We start from the raw sequence: 13,614 nt of genomic DNA, 5'->3' as shown, positions 1-13,614 counted from the left end.
ACTCATCTGATCCCTTTTGAATCCTGGTGCCCACAGTCCTCTCAGGGAAGGGAAGCCTGCTGATGCTTCCTCCTGCCTCCTCCTCCTCTCCTCTCTCACAAGTCATCTCTGTCCCTGAGGCACTGTGGCTGTGATTAGCTACCAGCAGATGTAATCCTGTGGGTGACTGTCCATGTCTGTCCCCAGCAGACCCAGTGGGGCTGCAGTCCTTCAGACTCTTAATGCTCATCTCTTTGATATTTTGGGGATTTTAGAGCTATTCTTCACAAGTCTCAGGAAGATCTGTTTTGAAGTGCATGACAGGCACCTGTATGCTAGCAAATGCTTCATCCCTGGAGGTGCTTGCTTGGAATCCCAGACCAGTTACAAGCCCACAGTGGACGTGCACCCAGCAGGCTGGTGTTCATCCCATGTTCCACAATTATTAGGAGAGGAAGCCCCAAAATCGTGGGCTTTGCACACAGACAATACTGATTCTGGATCTTCCAGTAACAAGAGGCAAAACCCCTGCCTGTCATAGCAGTAATTCCACCAGCTTCACATTAGAAGCTTAAGCCAAACTGGTCCACATCTCCTCTGTCTCCCTTGGCTGTCAAATGCAAACAATATAATTGTTTACAATTATGTAATTCTGAACATTAGTAAAATAATTACTTCCCTGTTAAAACCCAGCAACATTTGTTAATAGCTAGCAAGGCTGTCTTGTTTCTTCCCATGGGCTCTCTCATCTAAGACTCTCAAGTTCATTTACTAAAGGCACTCCATAAACCCCACCACAAAACAAACCATTTTCCATCTCCTGCTCTGCTCAAGGGAAAAATCCCACTCCCCCTGCAGCAGAGAGGGAAGCACCCTCTCACATATGATGTGGGATATAAAATACAAAACCAGGGGCATTTTGGTGAAAATTTGAACCACATAGATATGGAAAATCTTGAGCTCATACTTCTTTCTTTCTCAGCATATGCTTCTCTCCATTTAAATATGTGAAAATGCAAACAAATCTTGTCTCAGTCGACAACAATTCCTATGCAATGCAGAATGTTGGGGGAGTGACTTTCCATTCTGTGACAGAGAACTTCAGGAAAACTGAATTTTATCGGAAGAATGCAAGAAGAGATGACTGGAGGAAGCCACACAATATGTGAGTGGAATATTCCTTCCTAATGTCATCAAACCCTGGTGATTTCCCAGTTTTCATAATGAAATCTTCACAGTTTCCTGAAGGCTTTGCAAATGGACCTCCCAAGTGAAGGCACTTTGAGCAAGACTGCCACCATGGGCACAGAAATAGCAACACCAGCTTAGGAGGCAAAGAGGAGGATGCTTTTTCGCCTTCTTTCAGACACACACATAAGAGGGTAAGAGACATCCCACCTCCTGTTAGCCTCTCTTTATATCAAGATGCTTCTGCAAGCATGAGGGACTACAGGCAGAGACAAAGAGACGTCAGGATTAAGGACATGAAACTGCCTTCCTCCCCCAGGCTGGCATAAGCAAGCACAGCCCGAGGCTGTGCAGAGCCCTCACACAGGCAAGGAGAGCTCCAGAGGGAAAATGTTGAGTGCAATAGAGGATTAGGGAAGATGCAAACTGTATTGGCTCTGAGAGACTTGTCTCAGGTGGGGCAGAATCACATTCCTGGACCTTCTCTCCATATAAATGACAAGCAAGCAAGGAACTGGGGAAATTGCAGCAGTTTGTTTTAACGCTTTGCCAACCTGACTGCTGCATGCTTTTTACCAAACAAGCACAACATTTGCTACTTAAATGATTTTAATCTGCTAGACAAACATCCCCCTCTCTCTCCATCACTGACTAGATACTGTTGACAGTCATTTACTATGTTCCAGGGGTCTTCATGATGACTGAGTGGCTATTCAGCCCTAAGTGCCCACCTGGGACTCCTTAACCTTGTTGCATCCTTCCTTACGATCGGCTGAGTGCAAAAAAATACCAAACCTGACCACTGACTGATGCTCAGCGAACAGCCCACCACTGTGGTGATGCTCTTCTTTCCAACCTGAAATATTTCTTGCTTCTTTGCCATTCTTCAGTAATACCATCAACTCCCTTCATCACCAAGAATTTTTACTGAGTTCTACTTCCTTTCAGTGGAAATGTATTATGTTAGCCTGACCTTTTGTATTAAATCCTGCCCTTATCCAACCCTTTTTCAGGCAGTAAACTGGCTGTGTGGCTGAGGAACCCCACCCTGTCCTATTCTTCTCTTTTGAAGCCCTTAGGGTAGGGGATTAGTCATGCCTCTTTATCGTGCCATTTGGCCACTATGAAAAGGAAAAAGGAATTTTCATTATTTTATTTCGTTTAACCTAATGGAATCATTAAAGAGAAATTAATACTGTCAGGGAAATTTTTTTCTTCATGAAAAATGTAGTTTTGTACAGGGAAAACACATCTAAACCCACCACATTAAGTGACTATATTAAGTCTTAAGTGCAATTCCAAATACATCAAATATATGCAGAGAAACAGAATCAGGACTTTTAGTGGAATCAGACTTAGCATATTAATTTCTACTCACATTCTGTGGAACAATAGAAAGGTATTTTTAGTTCATGGACATTTGGTTCATGACCCAGTGGAACAGGATTTCCCCCCCACCCCCTGCCTTTTTTCCCCTTTTTTATGTAACTTAAGGTTATATTTCTGATGATTGCTCTGAAACTAGCAATTTCTGGTTCTCTTGAGCTAGTGCTTAATTTATTTTATGCTGTTAATATAGTTCTATGTAAAGTCACAAAGAAAGAAGGCAAAGTGATACATCTCCAAGGGCTAAAAAGACTGGGTTTAATTATTAGTATATAAACCTTGTATTCAAAGCCATAAAGCTGTACCCCTAGAGACTTACCTTTATGCATTTCAATAGTTTTGTCAGGCTAGTCATTCTTATAAAACCCACCACCTTTGTGTCTATCAGATCAGGCAGCCTGCTTTCACATCTCAGTGCCACCAACCGGTTAGAGGATTAATTAAAAATTATGTGAATATATCAGCTTCAAGTTCACTAACTGCCCTTTTTCCCTCTTGGGGAAGGTGCTTAAAGTTGCCTTCCTTAGGAAGGCATGGAAAGGTTTGCCCAGTAGAGGGATACTAAGACAAAATAAACTCAGCCCATGAAACCCAAAGGGAGCTATTATATGCTTCACACACTGGAAATAAGGGAATTCATTTAAGAACATGAAAAAAGATTCAGAAAATTGTTTTCAGCCACCACTTTCAGAAAACTCAAATTAAGTGGGTTGGACACTGGAAATGAAAGGAAGCAAAACTACCCCATTCTGGCAGGGGGTCTGTGAACCCAAAACCATTTCCAGATTTAAGAAATACTTCAATTAAATTGTTTCTTAGTGCTCATTTCCAGTGAAAAAAAAATGGGTTTTTTTTCCCTTTATGTTACAACACAAGATAAATATGGTGGATTTAAGCCAAAAGGCAATACTGGTATGACAAAAGTAACACCAACATGCACTAAATTTAAAAAATAAGGGAGGGGGTGAGAGAAAAGAACAAAAAGAAAAGGACTTTCTAAGCAGGCAATAAATAACCTCCCTTAAACATGCTCTGTTATAACTGAACAAGGTATCACTGCACTCCAGCTTTCTCAGTAGATCTTCAACAAGCTAAAAAGTGAGCAGGGAGTCTTCATCCCTCTCAGCATCCTCTGGAAGACCCAGTCCTTGCTCCCTACACTCCATGCTATGAGTCAGATATTTGCAGCACCACTTGCAGCTCACTCTTGGCTCTCTGCAGATGGGTTCTTGTCTCCTGTGCACAGAAGCAGGGGCTGGGCCACAGGGTGAGCAAACCCAAGTGCTGCTGCTGCAGCCAGACAGGAGCTCGCCTTTCCCCATCCTCAGTCAACGAGCAATCGGGGAGACAAACGTGTTGGGAAATAAAGCACTGCTGGGTTTCATTAATTCTGATTCAGAGTTCCATAAATGGAAGCAGACATCCTGGCCAGTCTGGCTTTGCCACATGGTCTGGCCTGATGATGGACTTCGCTCTGGGAGACTTATTCCCTAAACCAATGGGAACCAGGTGAATGGGAAAAGACAAGCCTGCATTTGTCAGAGGAGAAAGGAAGGGGTTTAGGCAGAGGCAGAGGCCACCAGAGAAACAGGAAAGTACCAGCTTCAAAGAAAATTACTCATTCAGTCCTAACGGCTAGAGAAAGGACAGCACAATGGCAATTTCTGCTGAGGTGACAATGAAAAGCCAAAAAAATACATATTGGGTTTGTTAGCATAGGAAACTGAGTGGCTCTCCATGCATGGCAGAAGAACATAAAAGAACTTCTTTGGGACATGGCTGCTCACAACACTACACAGACATATCTGCAAAGGGGGTGGAAAAGAGAGCAGAATCTTGGTTTGTGATCAATACCATAAGTACTAATAATCTTATTATTAATAGCTATTATTGGTATGTAGTAATGCAAAGTTTTCCCTGGCAAAATCACTTCAGACAAATGTGTTCCCAGTAGGAAAGAAGAGTCTGTTGGAAAGGAAAATGATGTGGGAAACACATGCAATGAATAGACAGAATTATATGAGAACTACACACTACGAATATGTGAAATTTTCCCTTCCCTTAAGGCACCTACCATAGCAAAGAAAGGGGTGGTTCTCCCGTCAAATGGATGCTCCAAGAACCTCGTGGAAAAGGACTTGGGCCATTAGCACAGAAAGCCCGTTCCTCTGCACACATTCCCAGGGATGAAGTTGCTTGTAGGGACCCCTTGACCACAAACACAGGTGGATGACAAGAAGTGGGAGCCAGGACTGCATATGTAGCCACTCATATCCAAAAGCAATTGCAAGAGAAAATGTAGGGAAACAGCCTTAAGATGGTGCTGCCTACATTATATATCCTCCTGCTGGCCAGCCTTCCCTGGACACATGAGAAGCCACACAGCAGCCATAAACATGAGGAGCTGACAGGAACCTGCCTCAGTTCAGCTGCTCTCATCATCTGGGGATAAAAACATATCTGGGGAAAGAGTTTCTGCAGCGTGAGTAGATTAAAACTACTGTTGTGAGGAGGGATGAAGAAATCAGTTTCCTGGGATCTTCTATTCTGATTAATTAGAGCACCATCTCAACAAGGGATAAAGGCTCAATTTTAAGGAGTCAATTACCAAACTCCAACACCTTTCAAGATACTTTCAAAATCATTTCTCATCCAAGACAGCTGTATTAAAATAATTGTGCAACTCTGTTGCATTGGCATGAAGAATACTGTGTAACCTGAAAGGGTAAAAGAAAAAGTCTATTTGCAAAGCTCTGGAGCCAAAGGGATGGATCTGTAGTTCTGGTACTGTTAAGCAATCCTGCAAGAGGCAAAAAGTATCACCAGTTTATAAAGACACTTCTGAAAGGCAGAAAGCTTTCTTTTGGAATGTATCAGATAGTACATATTTTTAGAAGATGCCTAAGGAAGATGATGTCACTGCATTTGTAAAAAATGCTCTTCTTTGCAACTGACCAATTTGCAGAACAACCCAAAAACTTTGAATAAACACAAATCCCCAAACTCAGCAGCTGTCCTATTCAGATCAGTTGGCTTCCAGCAAGTTCCATTAGCAATTTCCCAAAAGAAATTAGGGAAAAGGCAATCCTGAAAAAGACTAAACACACTCAGCATAATTTCTAGAGGGTTTTTTTGGTGTGTGTGGTTGTGTGACAACAGCCAGAATGTAACTTGTTTCGTGTGTTGCATAATGAGATCACATTCAAAATGTGCTTGTGTGATTGTGTGGAGGCCATGTACCCATTTGAACAGAGCGGTGGGTGAGAGGCTGGACATGACCTGGCCATGTGCTCGCACAGCCCAGAAATCCAGTTGTGTCCTAGGCTGCATCCAAAGCACCAGGTGAGGGGGGATTCTGCCCCTCTGCCCTGCCCTGGTGAGGCCCTACCTGCAGTGCTGCATCCAGCCCTGGGGTCCCAGCACAGCAAGGACATGGACATGTTTGAGCAAGTCCAGAGGAGGGTCACCAAGGTGATCAGAGGGATGGAGCACCTCTGCTATGAAGAAAGGCTGAGAGAATTGGGATTGTTCAGCCTGGAAAAGAGAAGACTTCAGGGTGACTGTCCTGGTTCTGGACAGGGCAGGGTTAATTTTTTCAGAAAATGAAAGGGAGCATGGCCAGGACCTGGAGGTCATTCTATCCCACCTTACAGTCATTGCCAGGGGTGCCAGGGGAAGGGGATTCTCTTCTGGGGAGAAGGGGTTCCTTCTAGTCTGGTATTGTCTATTGTCAACGGGTTTCTGTGTGAACCATTTCTTTTATTGCACCTTCTGTTATTAGTATTGTTGCTGTTCCTGTTCGTTCTCTTATCTCTTATCTCCTTGCTGTTTCCAGTAAATTGATCTTATCTCATTTAGTGATCTTTACCTTTTGTGCCTCCAATTCTCAACTCCATCCTGCTGCAGGTGGGAGGGGAAAAGCTGGGGAGCAGGAGAGGGCAGCATGTGGTTTTGGAGAGTCTTGGTGGGGGCACTAATCTGGGGACTCCAATTCCTAAACCATGACAGTGATCCAACTGAGGCCTTCCAGTATCTGAAGGGAACTTCCAGGAAAGAGAGGGCAAGACTATTTTCAAGAGCATGTAGTAAGAGGACAAGGAGGAATGAGTTCAAATTGAAAGAGAGGAGGTTTAGATTAGATATCAGGAAGAAATTGCTTACCGTGAGGGTGGCGACTCACTGAAACAGGTTTCCCAGGGAAACGGTGGGTGGCCCATCCCTGGACGTATTCAAGGACAGACTGGATGGAGCTCTGAGCAACCTGCTCTAGTGGAAGGTGTCCCTGCCCATGGCAAGGGAGTTGGAACTGGATGATCTTCAAGGTCCCCTTCCAACCCAAACCATTCTATGATTCTGTGAAGGTTTGTTCAACAGACTTATCTCACATGGGCTGTGGAAGCCACTCAGTCTGGGTCTAAGAGTGCACAGTAGCTCCTGGACAGTTTCTGGCTGCCTATTGCAATGGGGATTAGGAACGCACAAAGGGAAGAAGATCAGTCCTACATCAGACAACTGCAAGTAAGAGCAGATTTCATGGGAAGGCAACCTTACAGCCCACCCATGAGGCAGCAACTGGGAACCACTGGCAAACACGCATTCCCAAACTGAAAAAATAATTAACCACCTAGGTTCTTTTAATTAAGATCTTGACTTATCCACCACTCCAGGATATGCAGATGTTTGGCTGCTAGGATGTATCAACACACCTGAGCACTGGGGGCAATTTCTGTCTTGGTTTCATACCACAGCAGGCAGCAGAGAGGGGCTCCCGTCCTGTAATGCCTGCACACCCCATCTTACGGCATTGGCCATGTCTATGAATGGATTAATAACACCTCTGCTGCTTTGGTGGGGATTTTCATATGCAAATTTCAGCATATCAAAGATGTTTCACTGTTCTGGCATCCTCACATCAGCTAAGTGCCAAAGCAGCGTGCAGCGTTTTACACTTACTTAAGGAGATAAAGTTTTTACCTCAAGGATGTGATGTTCCAAAGACAGAGAGAGCATGATGGGAAACGACAAGGAGCAGTGGAGAAGACAGGGTGGGGAAAAGAAAAAAAAGAGACAAATGGAGAAGGGAAAGGGCATGGTACCGTCATGGGAGGACAAGCCTCCGTTTTTCATTTTGGTATGTAAGATGCTTTCTCTGGGTTGTCTATCTTTAGGATCTTTAAAGTTATTTTTCTTGATCATCGTCTTCTCATCCTTCCACCTCCTCAGGACCATGTTTTCCATACTCTGCACAATAATCAGCGGGTCTCATATAGAGGATGATGCTACTGTGTAAATGCAACTGCTAGAGCCCAGTACCTAAAGAGTAGGAATAGCTCAGCACTGGAAAAGAGATTAATGACAGAAACTGCACATGACTGTAAAAAAATTTATCCCTTCTGTTTATCCCTCCTTTGTTTGGTTCTGTTACTCAGGCCTGTGAGATGTACATCTCTGACTAGAAGATATCTATTCAAATCAATGCCTTCAGCTTGAACTAATAACCCTGCCACCATCACAGCACCTGGATTGCCTCTGACACATTTCTGTTCCTGAAGGATGAAATCACTTATTTTATAGCACACATTAAAAAAATCCTTGCAAATTCATTTTGTTTGTTTTTCTCAGAAATGAGACCTAGGAGATAATAGTAACAGATTAAACAATAAGGTGGTGCCTCCCTTTCTGTCCCGCACCAGTACTGGTGGCTCTGGAAAATTTTCATTCATTCTGCAGCCAACTCAAGTTATCTAGTATAGACAATTATAAAGCTATAATAAAATTGTTACTGAAATCTCTCTTCACCCCTTGACACAGGCAGCTCTGTTCAGATTGCTTTTGGATTTAATTGTTCTTTACTAATTTGGGGTACTTGTGCTGTCAGGTCAAGGTTCTGCTCTGACCAATGAAAGAAAAAATGCACTAAAATGGGACAGTTTATTAAAAGATAACTATAATACAACTAAAAGCTACAACTTCATGACAAAATAATAAACCCTTGAAAACTAGTGTTACAATGGAAAGCCTGACACATTTTTCTTCCTGAGGAACAAAACCACTTATTTTATAGCACACTTTAAAAAAATCCTTCAAATTAATTTTGTTTGTCTTTCTCAGAAATGAGACCTAGGAGATAATAGTAACAGATCAACACGTTAAAAAAAGCTCGATGTATTAATTTTAAGTACATACTTATGTTTGGTAAGTTATTCTGAGAGCTTTACTTTCCATATTGCAGTGCCTCAGTGTAACTTTTTTCTGTAATTTACGCTGAGGTTTTCTGCTACAGACAGCTTACAGCATGTCAAAGCAACAGAGTCATGACAATGTCATGCAGAAACTTCAATACTGTGCATGAAATTAAACTCACAGCATATATTCAACAGGGTGGCCATGGTCATAAGCTCACAGCCACGTATTAATGCAATAACAGCAGAGCTTTGATTTGGAGTAAATACACATCATTAGCATATTGTGTTAACACCGTAGTATGGATACTATTCTTGTATATTCCTTCTTAATATGATGGACATTAACTGCAGTTTTCTTAATTCCCTGCAAAGAGGATCAATCTCATATGGAGTTAATGCTGTCAGACAAAGCCAGTGCCAGCAACCCCCAGCCAGGTGCTCGGGCAACCTGCTGCCTTGCACTGTCATCTTGATGGCACCACCGGGTTCGGCGGGGAATGCTGAGCCCACTCACCCCTAAATCACACCGAGAGGTTCGGGACGGTGCGTCTCTAGGCGGGACGGGGTGAGATGGGATGAGACAGGGTGAGCTGGGATGGCAGCAGCCCGGGGGGGCCGGACTCGGAGGGTGCAGACCGGGCTCTCTGCAGGGCTGTTCTCCGCGCGACGGGCAGGACGAAAAGGTGCCGGGGAGGAGAGAGGGAAGGATGCTCGTCCCGTCCCGGGGAGCGGGCCAGGCGCGAACCCCGCACTAACCTTACCTGCGCCGTGCGCCTTTGTTCCTCCGGCTGCCGCGCCGGCAGCGCCCCGGCCGCCCGGCCGCCGGCCCCCGCGGGGCCACCCTCCTCCTCCTCCGCCTCTTCCTCCTCCTCCTCCTCCTCCTGCGCCTCCCCGGCGGCGCGGCGGCGGGGGGGTCCCGGCGCGGCCCCTCGGTCCCGCAGCCCCCGCAGGACGAGCAGCGCGGCCGCGGCGGCCGCCAGCACCAGCGCCGGCCAGAGCAGCGCCAGCAGCCGCCCCGGCAGCTCCCCCGCGCCCAGCGCCAGCCGCGCCGCCGGCCCAGCATGGCCGCGCCGGCCCCGCCGCTGCCCCCGGCGGGGATGCTCCGCTCGCTCCGCTCCCGAAGTTGGTGCCGGAGCCGCGCTCGCCGCCGCCGCCCGGAGCGGCACAGCGCGGCTGCGGAGCGGCGCGGGGGGGGACCGGCCGGCCGGGGCGGGGGATGCGGGGGGCCCGGGGGGCGCGGACACGTCGGTGCTTACGGGAGCCTCGTGGCGAAGGGCGGGTGCGCCGTGCGGGGGGGGCGGGAGTGGGACCCCGGGCGCGGCCGATCGCTGGTGGGAGGGAAGGAAGGGGTTAATACACGGAATGGGTCCTCCTATGGAAGGATGAGAGTGGTACACGATGAAAGGTGAAGGCGATGCGATTCGAAGCAGCGGAGCTGCGGGCAGCAGCGTTGGTTTGAGAGCAGATGTTTGGCCGAGGATTGGGGTGTGCAGGGATGCTCACAAGTGATGCGTTTCTGCAAAATTCCACAGTTAGACAGAATAGTTTTTAGCGATGTACTTCTGTTGTCAGGCAGCGTTACAAACATGTCGTTATCGAGCACCATCGCTGTGATGATGACAAGCGCTGCCATGTAACGCAGCACGAGATGCGCTCTCATCTCGGGCTGATCCTCGGAGAAACAGCGTTTTACCGCCGCCAGCAGAACGCAGAGCAGAGCGCCTCGAACCACAGACCTCTTTGCCGTGCAGGATGGAAAATTTCTCCAGCCACCTGATGAATAAGTGCAGATGATGCTCTCAGAAAGTCTGTTTTCGAAGTCACCGAGTTTCTTTAAAGTGGAATGCTGAGTTTTGCCTTGGTCAAACTAGAGGGACAACCTCTGAGCAATAAAATAAACATTGAATAGCAGTGAAGGAAAGGAGTGTGCTCCTTGTTCTCTCAGCATTGTTGTGTCTCGCACCTGGCACACACAGTGGGACTTACCAGGAGCCATTGCTACAAAAAAAACCAAACAATAAAAAGATGGTAGATAAAGCTTATTTAACTAAAACAGTATAAAAAGTCATATTTGTAGTAAAGCCAGCACAGAGAAAAGGCTGTTAAGAGAATGGCTTTTATCTGTCATGGCTTTATTTCACACCCAGCAGGGATTGCTCTCTCTTGAGTGTGGATCCAAGTGCTGGAGCTCAAACTCGAACCCATTGAAAAGATGGGTTTCTTTTGGGAAAGGTTCATTATCCATCCTTCCATTGGATTACCAACTCTTCAGGGATGAAAGATTTATTATTCTCATATCCTGGGCCTAATTACAATTATTCCTAAACAAGTCTAGGTTTTAAAAGCACAATGAGGTGTCTATAGCACTCTAGAAATTTTCAGATGAAATACAAGAGGATTGTGGATAAAATGATGTGCTGAATGGTCTTATGGGGAGAGAGAGGTTTTGGGAGGGAGGGAGAAATGCTTTATACATAGGAGAGAGCTGTGGGGGTATGGTGCTACTTCAAATACTGTTGTAGGGATAGGAGGCTTCTGCTTAAACATGGATCCCACAAGTTATCGTTTTCTGTCTGTATCTCATGTTGCCTATCTTCTAAAATTCAGCGCTGAATAATCTTGTGGTCTAAAACCTCAGGAATTTGAGTGGTTTTGTTCCTAGGCCTGATACTGACGTCTTGTGAGAATATGTCTATCCTGCACCCATCTGGAGCCCTGAGCTGATAACTGAGTAATCATGTTCAAGTGTCAGAGACAGGGGGACTTCCTCCATAGTTAAAAATGGCAGTTATGTGGTTAGTTTAGATATTTCTCTCTTTTTTTTTTTTCCTTATCTTGATTTTTATTTTTTACCCTTCTTGATTTCCCTGTTTGTAAAATGAAGGTACATCTCTTCAGGTCTGAGCTGTTAAAATGCATACAATCTATACCTCAGCTCATACATAAATTCACTACTTTCATCTCATCTAAATTAGTTTGTTTTTCTTTTCCTGGGGAAACATAAGCTGAAAGACATTCCAGGAGTCAGCATTGCTTAATTGAGTATGAGATTACTGCTTTGCACCATTCCTTTCTATTTCTTTTTTTCTTCAATAGAGGCAATTACTGTGGCTGGCCTCTCATGGCATTTATTTTCAAAGATAAGCATCATCATATTAGACCTTTTTTTTTAGTACTATTACAGGCTCATTTGGCAGCATATCTCTTATAGTATTGCTCCATGAAAATAGCACAAATTATTATCATGTCATGTTATATGGAAAGACTGAAATTTTATTGCAAAAGTGAGGAGGTATTTTTCCATTTATTTGTGACATGAACTAATTGCAAATGTCAGATGGGAAGTGGTTCTCCATTCATACCTGGACAGAAAGTCCAATAATTAGGAGCTGGAACCACCTATTTGTTGTAGATCAAAATGTGGTGGATTTTCACTGACAAAATAGTGCAGACACTAATGCCTGATGGGTCCTGCTCAAACCTGTCTGCTTCTGTGCAGAGTTTGTCATTCAGGATGCTGAAATTATCAAGATAGGCTTTGGGAAGTTTTCTGGAGAAAAATCCAGTAATTAATTTTTAAATGTTTCATGAAAGCTGTTTGATCTTGATGAAATCATATGGCACTGAAAAGAAAAAAAAAAGGCAAAAATCTTGGTTTGGGGAGTTTTCATGGTAAAGGCAAACCAGAGTTTTCTAGCTGAAATTAAAGCAGAGTTTTCACTTCAATTTTCTCTTGAATTGTTAAAAAATGAAATTTTCTAAAAAAGAAACAAAATTATAAGGTTCTGGCCTGATGTATTAACAGTAGACTTAAGGATTTTCAAACACATCAGAGATACAGAGAGGAAGCTTTTAAACTGCCCCAGCAAAACCACTTTTGGAGGGGTGGTGAGGAGACCTCTTTAATCAGACTCCCTTAACCAGGAGTTCAGAAAGCTGTATCTGAAAGAAAGCAGGAGAATTTTGTTCTTAAGCAGCTGCTCAGAAATCCCTGAGTGAGGGGCAGAGCATGAGCTGTGTCTTTCCTTGGAGGAGCCATTGGTGCTGACCAGGTTGTTCAGAACAGACTCTTTTCATAGGATCACAAGGGTTTGCTTTCCCCTCTCTGAGACTTGGGGATTTGGGGTAACTGCATGGAAAACAGTGGGGCTTTGCACCAGTTCAAGTGACATGGAGCAGCCTCTGTGTTTCTGAGCCCACAGCTGGGAAAGGTTTCGGGGGAGCACTCTGCAGATGTGGGCAGGAGGATGTTTGGACATGGCTGAGATCAAAGCACAGGTCTCTGTTTCTGGCATTCGTGGGTAATGAAACCCTGAGCAAGAACATGTCCCCCAGAAAGGCTCCTGCTGCAGGGCCCTGCTGTGGGCTGGGACCCTCCTGCTCTGCTGTAATGAAGCTCATTTGCAGGCTGAGATGATCTCACAACCTTCTTGCTTACAGGCTTGAAGTGACATTTTCACCAAATCCTGACATTCATCTGCTGATGTGCAGAACAGGTATTCAGCACATATTTGTGTAATTCACAAGCATCTCCCATTTTGCCTCCTGTCTGAAGCCCTGATGCAGCAGTGACTTTCCACGGACATGCCTAAAGCTGATGAAGTACTGAGCCTGCTTAGCCTGTCGATGAGGAAACTGAGGAAGGTGGTAGCTGCACGCCTGGCAGCAGCGTGACAATAACCAGTAATGAGAGAGGAGTGCTCCGTCTGTTCAGACTGTTCAGCTCTTTTGCACGGCTGCCCACGTGGCCAGGTATTTGCCATTAAATAAGATGATTAATTCCTTGACAAGTTGGTATCTGGCCTGGCAGTCCGGCATTTCCTTTCAGCATCTGTGGCTGCTTTGAGGAATGCAGCTTTATAGAATTTTACTAATT

General features: G+C 45.1%; 1 protein-coding gene across 1 annotated transcript in view; it reads right to left on the bottom strand.

Moving 5' to 3' along the window:
• The window catches only part of LOC116442265 (protein LYRIC-like), a 32,163-nt gene extending 21,765 nt beyond the window's left edge, over positions 1–10,398 (bottom strand). Inside the window, exons 1-2 of the mRNA XM_032105093.1 lie at positions 10,321–10,398; positions 9,500–10,066 (exon numbers count right to left, since the gene is read on the bottom strand). Of these exons, the coding sequence (XP_031960984.1) occupies positions 9,500–10,066; positions 10,321–10,398 (645 nt within the window). The remainder of the gene's footprint in view (positions 1–9,499; positions 10,067–10,320) is intronic.
• Between the last annotated feature and the right edge of the window lie 3,216 nt (positions 10,399–13,614).

Source organism: Corvus moneduloides, chromosome 3, assembly GCF_009650955.1.
Source record: "Corvus moneduloides isolate bCorMon1 chromosome 3, bCorMon1.pri, whole genome shotgun sequence".
Lineage (NCBI taxonomy): Eukaryota > Metazoa > Chordata > Aves > Passeriformes > Corvidae > Corvus > Corvus moneduloides.
Note: the sequence above shows the minus strand (reverse complement) of the source record. Positions and strands in the feature narration are given on the sequence as shown.